The following is a 27,006-nucleotide window of genomic DNA, read 5'->3' as shown; positions in this document are numbered from 1 at the left end:
CTCTTAAGCTCATATAAAGGGACCTAAATTTACATAATTTGTCTTAGATTTGTCTTAGTAAGACATTTTTCACTGTACTTTTTGCGCTTGTATGGCAAAAGTGTAATCAAGGGAACCAAGGTTTTAGCGGATATCAAAACAATGTAATCCAGGGATAAGGCCGAGACTTGGAAAACAGACAAACACAACAAATGACATGAATAAACCAAAATAATACAAACAAAGTAATAAAAGTATATGAGCAACTCGGACTCCACTAAAAACTTGGAGCATTGGCCAGGTGTACTGATAGGGCAATCGTCCTCTGCTTTACTAGGAACACCCGCCGAGTTGCTCATAAAAAGTAAAGTCCGGGGTAGACGGAAGAGGAAATGGAAACTATGACACATTCAACAAATCAGTTTTAATGTTGCAGATGGGCGAATTGTTTATTTAACAGGTGTTATCTGCATTGTTGAAATTGCAAGGCAAATCAATCATCTTAATATTGTCCCTTCAACCGTTTGTTATCATAATTGGGAGTTTTTGTCTAGATTTGAGGCAGAACAAATTAGTTTTCATGGTGCAAATGGTTACCACGTAACTATCCACGATTTCATGATGACGACAATAAAACTTCTGTAGCGATGACGTCGCATCCGTTAGCAGGGTAATGGAATCATGTACGGGAGGGACAACAGAAACTAAACAAGTAGTATAGAAGTTTACTCTGAGAATGGTCTCATAGATTACTCTAGCCATGAAGACATCATTGGCAGTATGACCGCTCCTAATAAAAGTCCTATACGGAATGCTGGAAAACTGAATAAGAGTCTACTGAGACCAAAGTTGGAGCTTATACGGAATGCTAGAAAACTGAATAAGAGTCTACTGAGACCAAAGTTGGAGCTTATACGGAATGCTAGAAAACTGAATAAGAGTCTACTGAGACCAAAGTTGGAGCTTGAAACGTACGTTCTTTGTATGAAACTTCCAAGTCTGCTCAAGTCACGAAAGAAAGGAATAAATATGATATAGATATCCTTTGAATAAGTGAATACCGATGGACGAGATCAGGAAATATTAGATTGAATAGTGGGCATACTATTGTATACTCAGGACAAAGTACCAACCATGTCAGCGGAGTAGCTATTATCATCAGCAAAGAAGTATAAAAAAACATTATTGCAGTGGCAACCAATCAATAACCGCCTAATAACATCTATGTTTAATTCCAATTTATGTAAGCTGATCATCATACAGTGCTATGCTCCTACTAACGATTCGGGTGAAGAGAACAAGAATGAATTCTACGACCAGTTACAAGCAGTTTTTGATTGAGTTCCTAAGCACGACATGGTACTTCTCATTGAAAATCTCAATGCTGGAGTAGGAATAACTGAGAATACCAACATAGAGCATATGTAAAGATGTAAACAGTGACCATTATTTGATACGAACTGTTATCCAACTCCAGCTCAGAAAAACACCCAAACATGGAAATATCAGAAAGAATATACCACGACTGAACATCCAAGCATTAAGAAGAACATTAATTTGGAATAAAAAATAAAAAGACCGCTTCGGCGCTCTAAAAATTTAAATGAGCATCCGAAATCAGTATGACGTTATGAAAGGAGTATATGTGGACAAAGCGAAGGGTACATTAGGGTTCTAAACTAAAAAGAACAAAGAATAGTTATTTGAGTATACATGGAAGAAAATAGATGAGCGCAAAGACATCAAACAAAAAATCCTAGAAGTTTTCCTATAGGACTGAGGACAAAGAAGTCAAGAAGAATGTTAGGAAAGAAAGCGTGATTTTATAGATGCTATGGTCAGCAAGGCAGAAGGGGAACCCAATAGGGGTAAAATGAGAACGGTATATAAGATCACAAACCAACTACATGTATGCGGTACAACAAGATCACCAAATATCCAGGTCAAGGACAAATAGGGCAACATACTGGCTACTGAGGAAGAGCTTGCCAAAAGCTGGGTAGAATTCTTCGGAGATGTTCTCAATTGTGTATATCCAACTTCCGCAGCAAACCCAACACCAGTTGAGGAAGACACTGATATAGATACAAGCCCACCAACAATAGATTAAGTACAAAAAGCTATATTCCACTCTAAAGCATTAAAGATGCTGGTGTAGACTCCATCAATGCTGAATTGCTCAACGTAGATATAAACAACTCTAGTAAAATATTCCATCATCTTTTTATAAACATCTGTGAAATTGAGAAAATACCACCTGACTGGTCGAAAGGTCTTATTGTCAAAATTCCGAAAAAGGGAGACTTGCAAAACTGTAACAACTGGAGAGGAGTAGCCTTACTCTCTCTCCTAAGCAAAGTATTGTGTAAAATCATTCTTGCTAGGATGAATGATGTGATAGACAACAAGCAGAAAAAAGAACAAGCCGGCTTTAGAAAAGGACGTTGATGTTTTGACCAGACATTTATTTTGCGAAATATCATTTAGCAAAGTATTGAAGGGAATATGCCATTATTTATAAACTTCATTGACTTTAGAAAGGCATTATATCAACTTTGAATGCAGTGTTATACTCGGGAACTCCATCTCCGAATCTTTCAGCATTAGATCTGGAGTGGGACAAGTATATTGTCACCTATACTGTTTTGATGACCATCGATGAAATACAACGAAAAACAACAAGTCAATGTGACGGAATACGACGGACAATATTCAGTCTGCTCGAAGATCTCGATTTTGCTGACGATATTGCAACAGCCAGGCAACATCTGCAGGATAAAAACAACTTCTCTTAAAAGTTATGTAGAAGAGACTGGTCATAAAATAAATACCATCAAGACCGAAGTGATGATAATTAACACCATACTATCTGAACCCATTGCTATAAACAACAACTTAGTAGAGTCAGTTTATGATTTTTCATACTTTGGAAGCGTAATAAATGCAGACAACGACACAAAGAAAGATATCAAGACTAGATTTTCTAAAGCCCGCTGAGCCTTTGCAAGATTGAAACCCATCTGGTAGTCAAAGGTTTATATCAAGAAAACAAAAATACAGATCTACAACAGTAACGATAAACCAGCATTTTTGTATGGGTCAGAATGTTTTGTCCCCGTGCAGGTCCGAGTGTTAAAAGAATAGGCCTGCAGTAGCGCTAAGCCTGTCATAAAAGCGACTAAACATTGCTTAGAACCTTAGCCGGGGGCTAGGGCGCTCTGCCCACAGAGCAACTGGGTTGTGTGCCCCAGGTGGTGGAATGGGGTACCCTTGGTGTGTTACATGCTGGGGTTGTCAGGCTATAATACAGAAAACCTGACCGCAAACCATAGTGGTGCACCGTGTTGGGAAAGATGCCACGTTCCTCGCACGTTAAAAAACCCTACTTGGTATTCTCCCGGAGTAGGAACCATAGGGCTCCGCCACAGGAGGTTAAATTGCCCGACCCTACCCACCTCTCCCTATTTCCAGTGGCAATCAAAATTTGTCGACCCCATTATCCTTGTGTCCCATCTCATTTTTCATTTCATCATCATTTCATGTTCATTTTATCATCCACTTCATGTTCATTGCCTGAATATAGCTGAAATATTGCTGCTCGGGCATTAAACCCCAACAAACAAACACACAAACAGAATGTTTTGTGTATCATCTAGAGCGATCTACAGTTGGGAGTATTCAAAAACAATTGCCAGAAATTGTAATAGAATATTTTGGCCAGAGAAAATCAGAATCGAATAAGTGCATTTGCCAATCAATCGCAACTGAACCAAAAAAAGAAACACGCTTCAGATGGCAGGGCCACCTGTTACGGATGCCAAATGAATGCCTGCCAAAGTTTGCCCTAAGCTGGACACCACCAGTGAAGAGAAAACTTCGCAGACCTCGTACCACCTGGATAAGAACTGACCTAGCCGAGCTGCAAGATCTTGGATACAGTCTATAATAAGCACAACACGTTGCGAAGGACAAATGAAAATGGAGGGAACTAGTTGCGACCCTATGTCCCATCGGGGACAAAGAGAATAGGTGATGTTAGTGCTGACTTCAATCTTGTAGCAACATAACCCTGTTCCAGAAGCCTAATTGTAAAAAGTCTAATGTGATACAAAAAGTATGCGTATTGACGGCAAGCTCTGGCATAACGTGTGAGTTGTGATATGAAAACTCCATACGCAAGTGCTGAAGGGATGATACCACAGATGAAAGGAAAATTGACAATTTTGAATGAAAACACGTCACGTTTGCCGTATAGTTTGGTCAAACGTTTTCCTTTATCATCGATCTCATTGTAGGTCAAGATATGAAGCTGACTTGACATTGTCGGTAGTGTCTTTTATCTCAAGTTCCTTGAGGTAGATGCGATATATCAAATCCCCGAAACTAGGATTTGTCAAAGATTATACGTCATCGTTATAGAGGAAACTGAGATTAAACGATCTAGCCAAACGATATTCTTTCTTGCTGATCAGATCAGCTATAAAATCAGAAGATAAAATGTAAGAGCCTAATACATGTAGTAGTAAGAATATGGTATTTATGTCAAACATAATTTCCATGTGATTTTCAGTGAAATAGGAGTATTTGACACGCACAAAAAATAATTAATAAGCTGTTTATCAATACTTAGAATCCACATTGTTGAGTAAAATGTATTTGTTAAATAACTTATTATAGCAGTTTGTCAGGGCATCATTCAGTACAAACTAAACATATGTAGGCATTGATTTGCATTTGACCATTACGCGATGAAAACTAATAGTCGAATGTTATTATTGTTAACTGTAAAATGTAAAGAAATTTTGCTTTAAGTATACATGGTGGATATTAGTTCAGTTTCAAATGCTTTTATTCAGATGAGATTAAACTGGTCTATAAAATGACAACATTGTTAGTTTTACAGTTGCGATCACTTCTAACCTCTCTTCGATCCTGTCAGGATTCGCTGTCATATATCAGTTCTAAACTGTTAGAAACTGTTCTGACCCACGACACACCTTGTCAGGGTCTGTCAGGAATTCGGACAAGCTCTGTCATAAGTTGGCATGGGTCCTGACACCCTCCTGTCAGGAACTGTTCTACGTAGAACAGATACGTCGATTAGAAGAGTTCCTGACAGATTCTGGCAGTCATTAGCTCGAAAATACTTCTCTGACTGAATTACATACAGTACATGTACGTGATTACGAAAAAAAAGGTGTACCACAAAGAATCCAGATTCGTACGACGGGAAGTCAATAATTTTAGGCTCCCATGGGAATCCAAAGTGCTCGCACTCATACATTTTGCAAGAATAAGATTTTTTCAAAAAATTTTTACTCGAACAAATGTGTCACACCCACACACATGATAATTATATTGATAAATTTAGCATACTTATTTTAAACAATTTAGCATTTCAGTTTTTATTTTTAGGCCCTCATGGAAATTAAAAGTGCTCGCCCTCATGCATTTTGCAAGAAGATGACATTTTTAAAACATTTTGACTCAAAATAATGTATCAGAACTACTAATTGGTAGTTATATTGAAAAATTTAGCATTTTTGTCAATACTTTTAGACCCTCATAGAAATTAAAAGTGTGGGAACTCATACATATGCTGGAATATGACTTTTTTGAAGAACTTTAACAGAAATATATGAGTCACAGTCACCCACATGATAGTTGTATTGAAAAAATAAGCATTTTAGTCAATAGTTTTAATTGAATATGATACAAACATATCACTGATTGAAAGAGTTATTTCCCTTACCCTAGGTCTACCTCCTTGATCGAATAGCCAACAATTCAAACGAAGTAGTAAAGAACATAGTTGAACTTGTCTCGTTTTTGTCTTTATTTAAGATCAGATTTCTTTTATATTTGAAAACTCAATTTTTGCTAAATTTTGTTTTCGTTAATTCTTGAATCCTGAGCTAGTGCAGGCAGAAATGAGTTCCAAATACACCAATAATGAACGCTATATAGATCTACAGGAAACCTTTCGGGGGTTGTTATACTATATTGTATCCCACGATTTATTACCATGCAAATGACATTTTGTCATTCATAGAGCTATGTGTTCAGTATTTAAGTAAAACATTCTTCTGTGTAAAATACCGATAAAAATGAAAAGTCTACATTTTTATATGATAAAAGGGATAAGGAAAGCAATAAATAGAAGATTTCGCTTTGTAATGCAGCGTTTTGAGATCCCGGAAGTAAACAATAAAATGCAGATCGGTCTTAAAATTTCCATACTTATTAGTCCGAATATTTCGGTAAGAAAATGAAACTAGAACGAGACTTACACATTCTATAAACTTTGTTGTATTCGTAAAGCGGATTTTTATTTATCTGATGCTATATACTTTGTTGTATATGAGAAGTGTATTGTTTATTTTACTCTTAGAATACATTTTGTTGTATCCGCATCCGTAAATCGGAAAGTTTATTTTACTATTAGAATACCCTTTGTTGTATCCGCATCCGAAAATCGGAAAGTTTATGTTACTGTTGGAATACCCTTTGTGGTATCCGCATCCGTAGGTCGGAAAGTTTATTTTACTCTTAGAATACCCTTTGTTGTATCCGCATCCGTAAGTCGGAAAGTTTATTTTACTGTTAGAATACCCTTTGTTGTATCCGGATCCGTAAATCGGAAAGTTTATTTTACTATTAGAATACCCTTTGTTTTATTCTGGATCCGTATGTCGGAAAGTTTATTTTACTGCTGGTATATTGTTATTGTATTACCGAATGCTGATTTCAGTTATGTTGTATTTTTTGTAGTATGTATATGGCAGCTATCTGTCCCCGCCTTTCAAAAAGGCGGTGGAGTATAGAATTCGTCTTTCCATCTATCCGCCCGAAATTCGTTTCTGTTCGTAACTTTCCGACACCTTCAAAGACTTCAATCAAATTTACATAGTTGAAGGTTTGTAAGGTATGGAAGACACCTATTAATTTTTGTGTCAGTAGTTCAAAGGTCAAAATCACACAAACTTTATGAAATAGAATTGTATGGCTATAAACTGTTTTCAGGGGCATACCTTTTGAACGCCTTCATAGACTTTCATCAAACTTACACAGTTAAAGGGACTTTCATTTAATATAAACAGTTGGAGGCGTATGACGTAAGAACTGCAGTCAAAAGTAAAGGTCAAATGTACTTAATAATTTTCTTGTTCGATTTTAACTGAACCGTGGATGCTTTTTTATCAACGCTCGTCGTTCGGTACTAACTGACGCCATTATATCAATCCCAGAGAATGCCCATGTAGAAACCAGGCAGACACTATGAGTGGCACAGAGTAAAGGATAATCAAAGGAACCAAGATTCTAGCGGAGATAAAAAAAAAACGGTGCAATCCAATAAAAGAGAAACACACAATAAAAAAAATGAAATAAGTAAAATAACACGTATCAATAAGAAGGAAAAGTAAATGAGCAACTCGGACTCCAATAAGACCAGGTGCACCAGTAGGGTAAGCGTCCTCTGCTTTTCTAGAAACACATAAACATATTCCATCATGTTCCATAGTAAGATTAAATGATGACGGAGAGAACAGGGGACTGTCTGTTTAAATATGGATAATTCAGAATAAATGTTCGAAGTTCATTAACAAATCTGCTAAAATATGAACAGATCAAAGAATTATTTCCGTTATCTTAATTTTTTAGTGCTTTCCATGTAATTTTATCGTAGCCTTACAATTTCTGGAAACTACAGTTCCCTCTAGTGGTAAAACATTTTGACAAAAAAAATGACATGTAACAAATTCCATGAATTTACAGGCAACGGATAATAGCAGTTTTATAAATTAACATTTTAATAATAAAAATGGTTCACAAGAAAATTTTTCTGCAAAATAAAATTATGATAAATATTATAAAAATAAATCAAATTAAATATGATGGCACACACAATGGACAATAAAAATTAAGTTCATGCGCATATTTCAAGAAATGGCAGAATTTACAGATCTTGTGCGAGGCTATCATTTCCGAAAATGAACTTTATCAATACATAATAATTAAATAATAAATTGCATTGATTACAATCGCTATATTGATAAAGAAGTGTGAAAGTATTATTCTTCGTAGGGTACCAATTTTCTTGACTTTTCTGGAATTTACAAACACACACGAAATTTGGTTTCCAAAGAAAACTTAATTTTCCATTCATTTGTATGATGTTGTATGTTCCAATAATTCACGATTCTTAAAAAAGTTACTTTTTCCCTTTAACACGACGAATAAAATACTTTCAGAATTAAGTACATGTACCTTAAAAAATCAGTATGTTTGATGCTTTGCTGTGTGAAGTAAGCTGCGCAACCTTGAAACTGACATCGTACCTCATGATAGAGACCATCCAAAGATCGAATAGATATACGTCACAACTTAGATCATTCCCGGTAATCGGTTGCCATGGTTTCTTTGATACTCGTTGTGATGTATATATATCTATCTTATTCGATTTTTGAATTGTTCCATATATCGTGAGGTACGATATCTATTCACTTCATACAACAACGCATCAATCATATTGATTTTTTTTTTTGTACGTTATAATTAGAGCATTTCACAGATGTGTAAAGAGCACCCGTATATAGACAAAGCGAACAGCATACATACAAGTATGATTATAATGACTAGGTCTACATCGTAGATCTCGAACAAAAACGTCATGATGGGAGGAGGGAACTATTTGCATTATCAACGATTGCAATAATGATCGAAGCATCAATTTTCATTATAAGTCTTTGCGCCACTCTCAGTAGTACTGATATGACCTCTGATTTACCGATTATGACACTATAACATACCAATGCTATTTAATCACCACCAGTTTATTCACGCCGCAATAGAAGAGGAAGCTAGATTTAACCCACCATTTCGTTCTAAATGCATCTTCCAAGTCAGGGCCATTGGGATACCAGCTTCAATGGTGAAGTTATATCTACTTTTCAATTAGCAAACAATTAATCCATAGTGCCCTTTTCATCAGCAATATTGTGTTTCTTTCGTTGCGGAATTTTAATTGGGCATAATAAATATCCGAATCTAAAATTACTTCTCTTGTCCTAGACAGAGGCGAATACGCCTTTTAACTTAAAGTAATTGTTAAAAAAAACTTGTCATGCGAAATCAAAGGGACTCATTGTCGTTAATACACGGGGTACACAATAAACAAACAAATATTGCTTTCCTTTAAAATGCTTGAAAATACACAGTATTAACTAAAAACCGCATTTTCGTACGATTTTAAAATTGAGAACTTATATCTCATGCTTTGGTCTTGTAGTTAAACTCATGTAACTACCCATACTGAACCGAACATCCTTATAGAAGGATATAAGTCTCGTTGGACGCGGTAGTGGCCATTCATACTCCTGTGGAATGTATCCTTCCATTTCATGTTCGAAAAAATAAAACACTGGAAAACACTTCTTCATACGGTGAATGTCCCTTTTCATGTGACAAATATTGTTAGCAAATGTATGGTGGTAGGAGAACAATTTCGATGAAATGGCAATAGCTAGAATAATATCTAATGTATAATGCCCGTGGCCTAAAAGGATAAAAAATATCCCAAAAACACCCACTATCCAGTTTAATGTGTGGAGAGGTAACCAGTTTCTAGGTGTATCTGAAATGAATCAAAATATGACGATTAATCATATGTACATGTAAAAGGCAGTTAATTATAGATTGATATACATGTAAGCATATGTCGTCGACAGTCAGTGGTGGATATTTTATTCATATTGTTCCGGCATGATAGATATTAAAACAAATCACAACTCTCTGACATCTTTGTTGTTCTTAAGGAGGTAGACCTAGAGTAAGGAATATAACTCTTGAAATCAGTGATATGTTTATATCATTATCAATTTCACCAAGGCCTATCAAGCTTTCATATGAAACAGAATGAAATCAGTCCAAGTTACTTTGATGCGTACACGAGATTGATATGAAATGCTGAATACAAACGTTCCAATGATTAGTATGAGTTGTGTCCCTTACCCTAGGTCTACCTCCTTAAATGGACAAATGAACATCCTTAAAGTTACATCACAGCAGGAAATGAAATTGTAACATTTTTAGTAAACTCTATTTTTAAATACATAAAATCTTTAAAAAAATTACATGAATTTAAAACTAAAAATTTCGAAGAATACATGCCTTCCAAGACTGTGTAGGTGATACTAAATTTTCGAAATCACTTCCACATACAAAATATTTGAAAAGTAAGGAGTTTCTATGTGCATAAATATACATGTATATATCTAAAATCAAGACAAAACTTGATCTGGGATGTCGTTCTTACATTAGGTTCAATGTAAACGTGTAGGATAATGAAACGAAAATGTAATGGCATGAATTCTACATGCATACAATTCTGATCACCAGGAAATCTTTATATTAAAAAAAAACAAAAAAACAAAAACAAAATCCCGTGTAGTAACTTAATTGCAGATTTTGATCAGCTAATAAATAATATTAAAAACCATTAGTAAAAGATACGAATATTCGGAAACATAAGGATACATAAAGATACAGACTTATATTATCTTATCCTACTATAAATCTGAGTATCAAAATTTAGTGTCACTATAAAGGAAAGAATTTCACACTTCGTTCCCATATGTAGTTATTCGTAAACACAATAGATATTTTGCCCTACGTATCCTCAACAAGAACTAATCGAAAAATTTAGCTGAAATATCATGGGCGGTTCGTTCATCTGTACGCTGATTTTGAACAAAATCATCATCAGTGTTACTGGGCAGGGATATATCATCCCTGATTATGCGTAGAGAGATATTAAAAGAAATAAATCACGGAAACTCCATTTTATCATTGTTTTACCACGTGCTGACCATTTATGTCGATATTTTATCACTCGCTATCGCTCTGGATAAAATGACAATGATGAAATGGAGTTTCCGTTATTTTATTTTTATTCAAATAGGTGAATAACGAGATTATTTGACATTTTCGTGACCTATTACGGTAACCTTAGACCCGCCATATTTGTCAATATTTGGCTGTACACTTTACGCTATGTCAGTTGAAGTGTTCGCTAGTGAAACTTAGCTTTGATTTTTTTTTATAATGCAGGAATGGGCGAATTAAGTAGAACAACGTTAGATATGGCAATAGTTGTTTGCATTATAAGGTCACAGTGTTCACATATGGACAGGTACAATGTTCTGAATCATTCATTGACGATTGTTATTGTTTGTTTGCATATCTGATTGCGCACGTGGCACGTGCTACCGTGTACGTGTGTAAGTGATTATGACGGAATATAATATAACTTTTCTAAAACATAACGTTTAATATTTTCATTAAATATGAATTTGATGTTCATTCACGCTACTGAAATGAATGAAAACAGCTGATACACATCGGAATGTTACGTCTGTTTGTTTACAATCATGATAAAGGTGGGCAGTAATTTATACATACAAGTCACGCCCAATGAGGTCGCGTGCCGCTCATATAGCAATCGAAAATTAACCACAGTTATGGTCTCAAAGCCTTTTGAGGACGTCATATTAGAACTGGAGATCGATAACGCTTGACTAGCCAGCGGAGTAATATGTAGTGAACCAGGAATCAGTTATGTGTCTGCAGTAGAAAATGCACTTATTTCAGCACACTACCACGTGACCAACAAAGGGGTTAATTATGAATACAATAAATACAACTGAAATACATTCTCTCTCGCAGACCTATAACCGCTTTCTCGTTTACTACGTATCATTCCTCAGGAAGTGAGTTGAGAAACTTACATTCATTTATACTAAGTACCAGAAGAATTATAATGACTGTGTGTCCACTGAAGACATAATCTCCACATGTTTTTATTCCATTTGATTTCATACCAATCGCAGCATAAAACTGGACCACATGAGAAAATCTATCCCAACCACTTTTAATAATCTGAAAAAACGACAAACTTTGTAAAAAAGTTTCATATTGTATACATGTACAAGTACAATAAATTAAATTAAATAGAAACAGCAAGAATTTAGGTGTAAATATGACACAACAGTAAATTATATCGTACTGTACATTGTACATTTTTTGTAGCTAAGATTCGCTGGTCAATCGGGATTATTAGTACTTAACCTTTCTCGTCACTAAAAAAAATATGCACTAAAAAGTGAAAATGTACCGATATACCAAAATTTAAGCTTAACTGATTGAATGTTTTTAATCATTTTTTCTATGCTCCTCTTTTCGCGACAAAAATTTTGAAAGAGTAACTGTCCAGTGATATCGAACTAAAATGTTACTCTTTTAATTGCCGGATAGCTACAGTTGGGGCAATTTGTTCGAAAGGAATTTCTATTTTGCATCTGGAGGAATTTTATCCTAACGGAAATGGTCGAGGAGTTACTTTTAGTGTAGGGGAAGTGACCGAGTAGTTCTGAGTAGTTCCGAGTGGGCCAGTGCTAACTTGACATCATTCTTTCGTAATGTTTTACTGTTAACGTAATTAATACGTTTTTTTAGACGTTCTTTTTATTTGCTTTGTTTTTGTACTTTTTGTTTTGTTTTGTTTTTTTTTGTTGTTAATGTTGTTGTTTTCGTTGTTGTTTTCTCAATGATATGCCATACATTATCTTTCCGTTTGGTTTTTACTTGTTTCGTTTTACTGATTGGTTGTTTAGACTTTCTTTTATTGATTTTCGTGTTCGAAACTGTCTGAGAAAGTCATTTTTTTCGTTAGACAGTAAGAATATGAGTGAACTAGTGAGTTAGAATAAAGTATGAAATACAAAAACTCGTGTCGTTTTTAATACTTTCAACAGATATCATGGCAAATTATAACTTACCAATCTGTCACAGTTGTAATTTTTCTGAGGCATTGGAATTGAAGTAGATATTACGCAGAGGCTGCGTAAAAGGTAAACAGTAGCTGCTATAATCATAAGCCGCTGTATAACAAAAAATCTAGAAAACAACAGTAAATCTAAATTGTACAAAGCCTTTTAATGCAATATAATGAAAAACATATTAAGTCGCGCGGAGGAAATACTAAGTAGTGCGCTTGAAATATCAATTGGTACGCCCGAAATATTAATTAAGTAGCAGTCTTTTTTAAGAATCGTGCAAATTATGTAAACTTTATATGTGATGCACCTAAAACAAGGCTACATATCTTTATTTTTTTATTAAGTTGCTTTATAGGACTTCATGATTAAATTTATAATTATTCATTCCAATCTGTTTGCTCATAGAAACATGTAATCCACGTGGAAAATCCAAAAGTTTCTATTGTTTTTGGGTGTCACTTACAGAGTTATCTCCATTAATTTTGAATTCTACAGTACATTCTTTATAATTTATATCTCCTATGAACATGGGTTATATGAAAAACCGGATGTTACTTTCTCTTTACTATAACAATTTAAACAAAACATCAAGCTTTCCAACCATGACTCACATTTTGCATGATTCTTATGTACATGTAGACTGCTACTTAAGTCGTGCACATGAAATACAAATTATACATGTACTTAAAAGGTGTGCGCACGAAATATTAAGCCGTGCACAAGGAATATAAAGTTATGCGCAAAACATATTAAGTTATGCACCCGTATATGTAGTAATATACGAATAACGTTAGGTTGTGCGCATGATATTTTAAGTCGAACGCAAGAAATACTAAATCCTGCATACGTTTTAGTATTTCAGGCAAACGATTCAATATCGTGTGTGCAAGGCTTCATTGGCGCGACCTAATTACGGTTACCAGGCACATAGCTGAGGCCAAATTGAAGTGTAGGCAAAATTACGGCAGGGGGTCTGGGGGCCGCTTAAGGCTCCCCCCCCCCCGAAGCTCCGCGGAGATAGCGTTTTAGAGCATCATTTATGCCTCTCCTGGATGTATTTTATCTCAAAAAAAAAATTGGCAAAATTAAATGCAGGCAAAAACTTTTTTGCCTAACGGCAGCTACGCGCCTGGTTACTCACGTCGTTTTCATATCAGTTTTCCGCGCGCATGACTTAATATTGTTTTATTTACATGGCACTTAAAGGGTTTCGTAACAATGTACTATAAAGACTCTAGGGTTCAGTTGTTCAACATGGTTGATATGTAGAGTAAGTATAGTTACATGTAAGTAGCATTCCAGCTGAGAATCATGCAAAATGTGATTAATGGGTTAAAAGCCAACATATTTTTATTTTTGATATTTTGTTTGAATTGCCATAGTAAATAGGAATAAACATTCAGTTTTTCATATAACCCGTGTTCTTAGGAGATAAAAATTATACACAATGCACTGTAGATTTCAAAATGAAGGGAGATAACTCTGAAAATAACACTCAAATACAATAGAATCTATTGGATTTTCAATATTGTTTATCTCCTAAGAGCAGGCAGATTTGAATGAATAATTACATATTTCAAAGTAAATACTCATAAAACAACTTAATTACAAAAATAAAAATATGTAGCCTTTTTTGGGGTGTATCACATTTTTAGATTGTGCATGATTCTTACAAAGACAGCTACTCAATACATTGCATGCATATGGAAGGGGGGAGCTAAACATAATTTGATTTGATCTTTCTGATTTGGTTGTTCTCTTCGTAATTTTAATTTTAGTTCAGCCCAGAGTTTAACTGGCTGGTTATAAGGTTTCATGATTTTGCATTTTGTTCTGAGAATAATTAAAAGTACTACAATAACAACACAAAATTTAAGTAACAAGATTTCGTGTAAAAAGTTACATGTATCATTGTTTCTGTATTTCAGTCCGGAAAACAACTCGTCACTACTTAAAAATTACAGGAGTCATAACAATTAAATTAGCAAAAGAAATTTCAAAAACACAATTGCATCCACGCCTTGTCGTGCTAGAAATAGCCCAACTCGTACAAGTTGATATTGGACAGCACCGAAAATCACTAACAACATATGTCATACCTATATAAAGTAACACATCAAATTTGAATTAAAGCCGTCTATCGGGAGCCGAGATAATTGCGACAAATTTCTGACTTACAGACGGGATGATGGACGGAAGGATAAGTTGATTCCAATATACCACCCACTCGTTCGTCAGGGTATAATTAATACTAATTTCGTTTGAAGACGAGAGGACTCATGATTGAAACAATATATTACATGTACATGTATAATAGTCAGTACAACAATTAAGCCGTGACAAAACGAAGAACATTGCATTTTCACACAGGAAAAACTTGTGTAACCGCCTATAAACAGAACTGTGCTTAATCATTGACTCAGTATGTTATCCCAGTTATACATCATATTGGGTTGTTTTTAAAAACTTATGCAACTTAATAACAGCGTTCTCTGTGTCCGCGTTAGCATACAATTCAATTGCTTACAGGAGGGGTGGTAACTTTTGTGCAAAATTTTGGCAAAAAAAAAGCTAAAACAGAAAAGCCCTTCAAAAAGTATTTTTATAGTTTGGAACCTACCCTCCTCCTATATCTGGAGCGGTCCCTAATTACATATTTTTCTAATAGAGAGATGACTTTCATAATGATGTGATAACTTTTGTCTGATCCGTTTGCTTTTTTCCAAATAAATATGTTTAAACTATGACACAAACAATGCAGCTTACCTATGCTTGTGAAAAAATAACATAAGTAATCCTGAGAATGCTAACGCCATAATTACTCCCTCTGTCACTCTGTATGCCCAAGGTATATAAGGTAAAACGTCCAGAAAAAAGTCGCGTAATGGAGGATACTTTTTCTTGTCTGGCAAATGTTCTTGTGCATACGTCACTGCTAAACCGGCTAAGAAATGTGATGTAAACATATATAAAACTGATAATGCGAATCGTTTCCTGTCTAACCTTGGTCTACGTCTAGAAATGTACGAATCATCGTCCGAGTCAGAAAGTGAGACTCCCGTGGAAGGGGAGGACCCGGATGACGAGCAAGATAAATGTTCTAAGTTACCATACGAGGGAGGACTAAATTGCTGCACTTTTTGGTCATGCGAACTTTTTTCCTCACGTAAACTCTCTAATAGGAAGCAAAGTCTTCTTAAATCTCCGAGAGGTTGAATATTCAAAGGTGGTTTTTTAAGGTCATCTTCGGCTAGGGTTATGAATACCCTTCCGTCAATTTTATTCTCCTCGCAGAATAGTTTCCGGTACTGTTGGAAGTTATTATTTTCCAAGTAATTGCCAACATCATCGATAGTCCACCGTTCTGGGTCAATCATTATGATTTTGTCTACAGAAAAAAGAAAAAAAATCGTAATTAAGAACATGTCTGTAACATTATGGGAACAACTAGTCCTGTTTTGTCTGGTCGATTCAGGCTCTAGAGCTGGTCTTGGTTTGCAAGTTACTTCATTTGTCAGTTATGGCAAATTACCTAATTATCTTTTGAAAAAGAAATTTTAGTATGGACGCCAATGAAATAGCAAGTTTAATTGCCGAATGTACATTTTGTACCTGTAATTACCAACATTCAGCATTGTGTTATTATGCAGGCACTTGGACAATCTGTGGAACTATTGGTCAATTATTGACTAACGACTAAAAGATCGATAAACGATGACTGGTGTAACTCAAATCCAAAATATTTGATTCGCGTAGAGCATTTAATTTATTGAGGCAAATGCCATTTTTACTCGGAAGTCACGTGAGTGGCTTCGAGTATTGTAAGTATAAGAATGACAAAAGGGCTTCCGGCAGATAACTTCACGGACGGAAATGCTTTCTTCAAATTAATGCGTGATTCTCTTTTAAACTTTAAATATTTCACCGATATCCAAAATGAATGATATTTCAAACATTTTAAGTGTTAATTTTCAGCTAAATATTGTCGAACTGATAAATCGAGACGCCAAACTATTTTTTTGTCGCTTGGCCGCGTAGTAATTTCATAGATGATAGTTAAAAGCCAATACAATTGAATTGGAGTTATCTCTCTTTGGGTGATGTTGGATTTTAACAATGCCCCGTGAATGGTATTATAATCAAGATCATTTTATCAAGAAGCGTCACAATCAACATCAAGTTTAAGGTCTCAAGAACGTAAAAAAGGCAATAATCTTATTTTCACGATATTTGTGTACATCTTTGGTTTGTTTTGCTGCAGGTTGCAAGGGAAATATGGGTTCAACACCAAAACAGTCTCAAACCTTAGTCCATGTCATGACCGGCACTCTAGCACACTGCTTAAAAAATAACCATCGGGAACCTATCTTGCAGGTTGCACGCCAAGCGACTTCCGAGTTTCAGCACCTTCGGTGCTTTGATTATATTTATCTACACCAGAAGAAACAATTATTGTACCGATCGAAAGCCACGTGATGTAAAGCGCGTGATCAGGTGAGCGGTTAATGGATCGCTTTCTTCTTCGGATATACAGTATTTCATCAGATCTTTTATTATGATATACTGTTGCACGTGTGGATAAAAAGAATATTTACAACCAATTAAACCAAAATATAAGTGCTAGAAATGAACAATGTGAATAAAAAGTAATCAAAGGAACCAAGATTCTAGCGGAATTCAAGGAATGTAATCCATGGACAAAGACCAGACATGGAAAACAGATACACACAACAAAGAGAACATAATACATACTGAGTAAAAAAGGAAAATGAGAAACTCGAATTCCACTTAAACTATCGTGTTTAATGATCACGATAGTACTGAGAACAGCTGACGTTAGGTGCTCTCTGAAGCTATATATATGGATGGATGGAGGGAGTTGGTTTCATTGAGGTATAGTGTAAGGAAACAAAAGGCTTACTTGTGACGACAAAGATATGTCTCTCCTGATTTATATGGAAGCTTGAAATAATCTTAATTTTTGACATACCCATAGTCATTAAAGTTGAAAATAATTGTCAAATGACCTAATGTGGCCTGGATTGTAAATCAATGTACAATCACTATAAATACAATCATGCATCTGCTGTGGTAAAAATTATCCTACCATGCATAGTTGTGGAGGCCTTAACTTGTCTGTAAAGTTATATGTAGGTCATTAATGCAAGTCGGAATTTCATACGATTACCTGAAACCTGACATAATATCCCTAATGAACATGTATGTAAAGGTATAATAACCTACAATAAGAAGGTGCTGAGATACATGTATGTACTCTGATGTAAACTTGAATGCAAATGGCTCAAGGGGATCATATACATGTAGGTCACATTAACTTTATATTACCTCTATATTTTACCTACCAGTGGTCCCCTTCAAAAACATATTATGAAGTTTAACATTCTCATCATCACCATTTAACTCAGGATACCATGTTTACTTTAAAAAAAAAACCCAAATATTGTAAAAATCCAAGCAAAGGGTAACATTTAGCCCGAAAATGGCAGCCTTTAAAAAATGGCCGCCCAGAACAAATTTTCATCATCATCCAACTCAGGATACCATGTTTACTTTTTTAACCAATTATTTATTGAAATCCGAGCAAATGTAAAAATTGGCAGGAAAATGGCAGTCATATTAAAAATTGCCATCCAAACAAATTTCCATCACCCCCATTCAACTCAGAATAGCATGTTTATCTTGAAAGTAGCTTTCATCTTCATCTGTCTTCTCTTATTCAGGAAAAAAATGGAGCCCTATGTTCCATTTTTAGTAACGGCTTTTGAACCAATCAAAAATCAAAGCATCAACTTTTGCGGGATAGCCTAACTTCACTGAGGAACAATCTTACCAAATTTCATTTGATTTTGAATAGTTGTTTCTGTGAAAGAAGATTTTGAAATAATAACATAAAAATATCCAAATAAGTCAAATAAGGACAAGAACTCAAACACCAGTTGACATATTTTCAGGAAAATTAGCACACAGGTAGATGTAGCTGTCGCTATGCTGAACACAGAATTTGCCTGAACCTAATGGTATTTGAGATATTTGCGAAAAACTGTTGTTTGACCCCTATGTTCTATTTTAAGTAACAGCGGTCATGTTTTTTCGACGGATCAACAAGCGAAGCGTAAACTTTGTGCAGGATAACCTAAGAAACAAATCCGTTCAGTAGTTTCAGAGGAAAAGGTGTTTGAAAAATCGTTGACGACGAAGACGGACGCCGAGTGATGGTAATAGCTCACATGGCCTACGGACAGGTTAGTTAAAAATACAGAAACGAACGATCCGAAATCGCCTGAATAGTTAGAAACCGTGTACCAGTAGAAGACATAATTTTTTTCACTATTTCGTGGTCCAGAAACTTTTAACTCTGTATTTATTACATATATCAACTATCATGACTTGTGATCAGTTTTATGATTTTTTTTGCATTGTCAGTCTGGAATGAGTCAATCACATAGTAAAAATATTACTTTATTTTTCAGTTTTATTTATCTTATATGACAAAATTATAAGTTGAATTTAACTGAATTCAGTATATAAGCTTCGATAAATATTTCGGAAAATTTCGAATCGTTTCGTGGTACATTTCAACGTGCATGACTCCGATTCGCTCACGTGGTACATTTGCGAATGTTTTCAATTCGTTCTTTAAGAGAATGTCAGGATGACTTCGATTGGTTATCGTGCCTATTAATTATAGCGCCATTTACTACGGTATTAATCTTTTGATTGCCAAAATTTTCATGAGGAAACAACGAGAGTGCCAGACGTTTTTTTTTTTAAATATTCTCTACGACGTTTCGTATCGCAACGATTGTATGACGTTACAATGCTGCCTCCGATAGGAATGAATACCACGCACTTGTTTCCCAATTACCATTTTTTATAATTGCTTTTCCCTTGATGTGAAATCAATAAATATTGACAGCGTAGTGAAGTTAAGCATTAAACATTAAAAGTCAATTAAAAAATATAAAGATGAATAAACAAAGAGTAAACAACTGGAAAGGACCTTGTGAAAAAAATAAATGACAAAATGATACGGTAGCTATATCTGTAGCCGACTTCTAACATAAATAGTCATATATTTTTTTTCTCGAAATAACCTAAAAAGGCCATTAAGTTGTGTCTGACAAAAATAATTTCATGGACAACGCTTTTCACCCGATAGTTGTAAAAAATGGTATTTTGTTTATTTTGTTATCATGAAATTGTCTTACAACTCATTGAAACGTTTGGAGGAGCTTCACCTATGAGCTTCAAAATAAACCCATTTTCGATTACTTCTACTAAGCATGATACATGCATGGCGATTTCTTCCCATCAAATCAATTTCTTTCCTTGGGTATAGCTAACAAATAACAAAGCATTTGACGGGTTTTAAAATTTCCAATATCTTACAGTCAATTAATTTACTACATAATTTAATATACGGACAAAGAAAACACCCATTTCGCCTTTTTCCGGCGAATACTACTTTCTGTATTCGCCTAGGCTTCTGATTTTGAATGTAAGAACTACATGCTTATAGCCTTAAGCATACATATACAAAATATCTTACCCTTTAAAGATTTGGTGCAGTTCTTAAACGTTTAGTCCGACCAATAAAACATGATCTCAAAATAAAAGTGTACAATACAATATACATTTTAAGGTTATATTCTAACATTTCACAAATTCATTCACCCAAATCGAAACAACGTAACGACTTTTGTAGAACGCCCTGCAATATTAAACTTGTATTGAACTTCCGCCCACCATATTGAATCCATGATTAAAATATCGTTTATTCTAAGAACCTTTCTATGCTAATTTCTCAGCATGTCCAGTCACTTGAGTGCTTCTTTATCTAAAAATAAGGCAAAATGTGTATAAGGTGTGACACATGACGGAAAAAAACACAGAGATCTTATTGAATTAGCCAAGTATTCATATCTGATAGCCTTCAGAAATCACCATCAAAGTGTTTGTAAAATTTGCCTTTTTAAGATATTGATAGGTCGAATTTAGTTGAAATGCACTATGAAAAAATAGCGGGAAAATTTTCCCGCACTTTTTCTTGTAAAACCAGTCAAAAATATATACATCAAAGGTGCTTTAGGATAAATTCAAATAGCATTTTAGTTGTTTCTAGATGTATTTGAATATGTTTGAGGCAAAAAGACCAAATTGAGAAAAATGATGTGCCACCCATTGCCTGATATTTATACATAATGGTACTTAATAAATACTTCCATGAGGTAAAACTTTGAGTAATTACGGGAAAGTGTGGCATACCTCCGAGAGTACAGGGTCTCTGCAAAAAAAAATAGCACGAAATGGTTTATTACATTTACAACGCATACAGCGATAATTCCTACCTCTGAGTCAGCGAATAGTAGAAGGTACTGGGAGATCGATTGTTTGTTTAACGTTTTCACTTTCAAGTTCATGAAGTGATTATATTAAATTAAAAATAGGTTCAATATGCACGGACACCTTAAGAAACGGGAAAAAAACGTATTTTCTCTCCTTTATTTTTTCTTCTCATGTGTTTTTTCTTCCTATTTGATATTGGAGTGCAATTTAAAACTCTCATCACGTTTGTGTTTCGTAACAGTAAGATAATCTCATAATCCTATCCGCTCGCAGAAATTTGTTTTTCACGTTTATCGACCTGTGGTCATGAATAGAAGTAATCATACCATAAATACCTATTGTGCAAATAATAGTCATAAAATAAATGTAACCTGATGTCGAAATATAGGACTTTAAAGCCATTTAAGTTCATTGAAATTAAGACAAGTTGGGAAAGCCTCTATTTTGGAGTACAAGCCCTCGCATCATGAAAATAAAAAGTTTTATGACTGTAAAATATTGTTAAAATAGGAATATTTGCGAAAGAAGACATTTATATGTCGAATATTTCATAAGGTGTGCACACAAATAAACACCAAATTTTACATGTAAGGTCTGCAAAGTATAAATATTTCTTTAAAAAATGTAAGAGAAACACCATACTAGGGGTATATGTAGTAACGGGTATATTATTCCTAATTTCATAGGTTCCCAATTTTTGTGCATGTTTTGACCTTTGTCCTTTGTATGAACCTAACAACCTTTTTAAATGGTGTCAAGTTATGTGTGTATAATAGAAGTACAATTAAGAAGTACAATTAAGAAGTACAATCGACAGTATTTCTTATTTCAACTAAAATTAGTCATTTTGTCGTTCCGAAGACTTATAGCGATTTCTGTATGGGCAAATGGAAATGATGAACGGACGTGATGACTGTACGGGCGCATCTACAAACATATACTGAAGGACGTGATGCCCGTACAGGTATATGTAAGAGCGGACCTGAAACCTTGCAAGTATCTTTCAACTACCCAAAGCTCGAATAAAAAAGTGACAAAGGCTATAATAATTGCACAATTTACTTACAAACTCTTGGAAACATTAGATTTTCTTCCATTATTCCTTTTTAGTTTAATACGGTTTGTATATGAATTACGATTTCAATCAATGCTCGCCGTCGTGAGCGCTACTCATTCACCGTTCATCGTGAACTGTTTTGTTCTGACCACAAACTAAACTCCAAAATACAACGGAAACAAAAATAATTACCAAATGCGTATTGTTTATTCTGCTAAGGGCTATACATACATTGTATATATTGTGATGGCAGCGTACATGTATGTGTTAAGTATAATATTACTTTCCAAGAAAGATTCTATTACACGACTTGACTGCATTATATTGGGCTGAAAAATGAATATTGAATAAAATACTGTTAAATATCGAACACGTGTAATAACCTGTAGATTGTCTGGATGAAAAAAAAAGTTGTATGTGTAAAGAACATTGTTTTCAAAGCATTTGTATTTAAAAATATATTTTTTAAGAAACAAATCATGTTTCATATGGGAGTGCCCCAATTAACACATCCGTTTTGGTACCGCCTATGCATTGTCTGCCTATTTACATGTTGCTACAAAATATAAACAATGGTATTTTTCCAATAAGACTAAATTAAGCAGTGACGTGCGTATTGTTTAATGTAGTATAGATCAGTGTCAGAAAGGAGAATTTGATTGAATCCTACATTCTTACCTCTAATAATGCAATGCATTTAAAAGGAAGATAATGTTAGGCATTTAAAAGGACATGACTTAGCGACATATTTATAATAATTTATGTTATGTAAAATTAAGGTGGTCCTAAATAATGACATTGCAATTCAAATTGATTCATCGGTTTAATAAAGGTCCAATGAAACACCTGGCAGGAAAAACAAGTACTACCTTTAAAGAAAAGAGCCGACGCAGTATTTTTTTACTTTTCATCAGGAAATAATACATGGCACGAAATCTTAATTTCCGAAACAGTTGTTTCGCACGCCAATAAGTCATCAGTATTTGGAAACAGAATTTTGATCAGGTGACTTGCGTTTCCGTGGAAGAGAGTCTTTAAGGTCAAGGGGTAAAAAGCGAAACTATACTGACTGCATCGGAAAAAGCATCGATAACCCAGTCTCGAGCAAGTGCAGATGAGAGCTTTGGAAGCAATCATTCGATTTTCATTTGAAGGGGAGTCGGATATGTCGGAAAATTTAAGTTGAAAAGAGGAATCACAGAGAAAGTGGTGAATTAGATATGATCATGAACTTCATTCGGTTTAAGGAGTGATGTTATTTGACAAAGGATTGCGAGGAACCGAAGTCCATCGTTAAAATGTCCTCCACGAAAACAAATCTCACGACGTCGTGACCGAAATGACCGCAGAGATTAAAAAATCGTGAATGTGTTAAGGAGACTCAGTCCAAAATGGGTGAATGCACAATAACATTTTTTTTAGGAAGAATGTTGGAAAAAAAATAAAGATTTTAGGCAAATGAAAACGAACTCAAATTTTAGTAGGGGCCATTACGGTCCCCCTATTTATTAGTATCATCGTCTGGTTTGCAATCATACAAATTGTTATAATTGTTTCTTAAAGATCATAACATGAATGCAAAGTATTACTATTCTTTATACTTGAAACATGTCATATAACACAAACTTTGATGTATACCAAAAAGACATTTTCTGCATCATTTGCGTAACGATTTGAGACAATTTTTTAAAATACTCTCCCTTGCAATTTCATAACATTCAATCATTATCGTTCGTTTCTGTTCTTAATGATTTTCAATCATATTAATATGTTTTTTCCTTGTGAAGATAAATAAATAAATCAATACCGAGTCTATTTTATTTTTCTAATGCAAACTTGAATAATTATTGCCTATAGATATCATCCAGAATCTGAATATTTTATTACAGTGTCACATACCAATACAATTTCAAATCTATACACAGAGTGAAAATTGCAATCCACTTAATATATTGGTAGCCAGCCATGTTTAGCTTACTAGACACTTTATGCATGTATATGTACAAAAATGAAAACAAGTACTATCTTTAAAAACAGACAGCCGACGCAGTACAATTTTCTCCTTTTTATTTCTTAGTATTTACATTCCTTTCAAGAAAATAACACATGGCACACAAATACAAATTTTCGATACATTTTTTTTCGAACGCCACTAAGTTATCAGTATTTGGCCAATCGGGAAACAAAACTGCAGTCAGATGACTTGCGTTTCCATTGAAGAGCGTCCTTAAGGTCAAAGGGTAAAAAGCGAAACTATACCGACTGCACCAGAAAAATGTTAGATTATATAACACAATATTTTCTGCGATAAAATATATGATATAAAGTTATGGCAAATTCAATTGTCGTAAGAGAAATAAATTAATCGCTTAAAACAAGGTCAGAAAATCCTTCATTAATTTGGTATGATTGTCATAAACGATTAATTGTAAGAAATGATATTTTTGTGGTGTCCGAATGGATTGCTCACTTTATGCATTCGGTGTCTTTGTGTTGTTTCAATCTGTGTTTTTTTTTTTTTTTGTTTGTTTGTTTTTTTCTGTTTTGTTTTGTTTCGACTTCGTATCGTCGTAGAAACAGAAGTTTCTGTCTGGAAAGTTCTTAATTAACAAACGTTTACCTGATATAGAAAATAACCCCAATGCTTTCAACTTGTATGTTTTAAGCCAGTAAACACACACAAAGCAGAGAAAGACAAATATTTATTTTTCATAAAATGGTCGATTTTATAGATTCACAGCCTGTTTGAACCTGGAACAATTTTAATAGTCTATCCTGTGTAAACTTCAGACCATATTTTTATGATTTAACAATGTAAGAGAGACCTGGTACAATAAATACTTGACCTATTAAATTACACGGCATTGGAGCAAAAATTTTCATTAGTATGGGGGATTTATATAACATAAAGTCAAGGTACAATTCGAAGTTTCTTACCCCTACTTGTTTGAAATTCTGTAACTCAAACTTTTAAATTAAAAAAAATAAATGACCTCACAGGCGGATCCATTTGAATCAAGGCTGGACCCGGTCGCCTTCATAAAACGACAATGTTTTCTTAAAAAAAAATGTTGATATATTTTATTTTAAAATTTCGAGAAAAAAAATCAGAAAGCATTAAAAGTTCATCGATTGATGAATTATTAAAGGGTACATGTGTAGTAAGAATGTGTGGAAAATATATACATGTACATGAAATATAACTAATATATTTTTTAGCGTAGCAAATCACTTTAAAAAGTATTCAACCTCACAGTGGCAGAAAAACAAACATTTAAAAAATGTATTAAAATCGAGCCTTAATTTGTTAATGAAATTCAATACACAACTACTTCTATTCAACGCTTGTATAAACAACCAGACTAATCTATGATAGTAACCTGTCAATGAAAAGTGAAATCTTGGTCACAAAATAGAGGTGGTCCTTACATACATGTACATGGTCATTTTATATAGAATACACAACACTGTAAGACTTGTTATTGCTGAATACAGGTGGTCTCTCAGACATGCAGGTTTGACTGTAACTATTCCTTTATCGGTTTGGGCACAGGTCCTTAAGACCGGGATTTAAGAAAAAAAATCCCACCAAAATTATCATTACGTCCATTTGTTTCCATATTTTTACTACTATTAAAGTTCTCTGACATGTTTGCCTATGTTTTTAATGCTATGTCCAAATTTTCATCTATAGACGGTGCTAAAAAAAAAAGCAAAAAATTCCTGGTCCCAAGGGCCTGTAATTTTGGATTGACAGAAAATGCTTACTGAATATAACAACAAAATTGCAAACGGCCTTTACAATGGATTAAAACTTACTTACTTCACCGTTTTGTCAAACGCACTGATACATTTCTTCTTCAATTTATTACATAGTATTCCATTACACGGTACCATATAGCTCGAATGTTCTAAATAATGATCCCTATTAAATAAAGATTTCTTCTTATAATAACAGGCTTTATTTTAAAACTCTACGCACGCTTGTTCATGGTAACGGAAATACACAGTAAAATTCGTGACCATTTAACTGATATCGGTTTTTTCAGTGGGGTCAACCGTAACCACCCATTTTTTTGTTTGAATGAAAAGTTTTTAAACTATCAAAAGCTCAAGGTTCATTTACATATCAAGCCATAAATTATACTCTATTGCTGGATATGTTTATTTTTATTTTGACCTTATTTTATTGGGTTACATTAAGCAGTGGATAATCATATCGCAAGCAATTTTATCGATCTTTTCCGGAGGTGACCATTTCAATAATTCATATAGAAATATTTGAGAATTGACGCCATGCAACAACCACTTTACGGAAACACAAAGTAAATGTTACTAAGAAAGTGTAAAACAATTTGTTATAATATGTGTACAATTTTGGGGAAGGAGCCCGAAATCCAATGCTTGAAAACGACCAGTCTCGAGGGCTACTAATGGTTCCTGGCTACTTGCCCGCGGTGGTATGATCCATCTAATATATAAGTGTAATCGCCATCCTTCCCCCAGCCCCCCTCCCAGATTACCCCACCCTTCCCCATCCCAACCCCATAGCCAGACAGTGTTTGGAGAAACACTTTTTCTCTATTGATTTTCTAGGGGCCGGGTATCTTATTTTGATTTTATTCTCTTTTGTGTGTTGCTGTTAATTAGTTTGAATTTAAATTTAGCAACTGATAAAACACTGTACGTGGAACTTTTAACACAAGTAATCACCTTGTTCACCGTAAGCATATTGTTGATGCGAGTAGTTTCGTGTTTTTTTTTTTT

The 27,006-nt window shown here is 34.4% G+C and overlaps 1 protein-coding gene across 7 annotated transcripts; it reads right to left on the bottom strand.

Moving 5' to 3' along the window:
• Positions 1–7,766: 7,766 nt before the first annotated feature.
• LOC148599507 (sphingomyelin synthase-related protein 1-like) lies at positions 7,767–26,253 on the bottom strand. 7 transcript variants are annotated; one of them, XM_088557949.1, is made up of 7 exons: positions 26,063–26,253; positions 21,102–21,120; positions 20,624–20,673; positions 15,582–16,203; positions 12,816–12,933; positions 11,766–11,916; positions 7,767–9,613 (listed from the first exon to the last, which is right to left on the bottom strand). In XM_088557949.1, exons 4-7 carry the CDS (start codon positions 16,190–16,192, stop codon positions 9,243–9,245), a joined length of 1,251 nt encoding a protein of 416 aa, XP_088414075.1. In that variant the 5' UTR covers positions 16,193–16,203; positions 20,624–20,673; positions 21,102–21,120; positions 26,063–26,253; the 3' UTR covers positions 7,767–9,242. The 7 variants fall into 7 exon arrangements, with proteins under 7 accessions (XP_088414075.1, XP_088414073.1, XP_088414067.1 ...); XM_088557947.1 differs by lacking the exon at positions 26,063–26,253 and adding an exon at positions 22,249–22,383; XM_088557941.1 differs by lacking the exons at positions 20,624–20,673; positions 21,102–21,120 and adding an exon at positions 22,249–22,394.
• Between the last annotated feature and the right edge of the window lie 753 nt (positions 26,254–27,006).

The sequence above is a fragment of the Perna viridis genome, chromosome 13 (genome assembly GCF_037379345.1).
Source record: "Perna viridis isolate PV_CMFRI_1.1 ecotype Kerala chromosome 13, ASM3737934v1, whole genome shotgun sequence".
Lineage (NCBI taxonomy): Eukaryota > Metazoa > Mollusca > Bivalvia > Mytilida > Mytilidae > Perna > Perna viridis.
Note: the sequence above shows the minus strand (reverse complement) of the source record. Positions and strands in the feature narration are given on the sequence as shown.

Coding starts and splice junctions, on each gene's coding strand:
- LOC148599507 (XM_088557941.1), bottom strand. CDS start 22,279: ATGGAAGAAAATCTAATGTTTCCAAGAGTTT. Junction 11,917..12,815: donor ATTACAACTGTGACAGATTG/GTAAGTTATAAT, acceptor TCGTTTTTTCAG/ATTATTAAAAGTGGTTGGGA. Junction 9,614..11,765: donor GGTACTTAGTATAAATGAAT/GTAAGTTTCTCA, acceptor GATTCATTTCAG/ATACACCTAGAAACTGGTTA.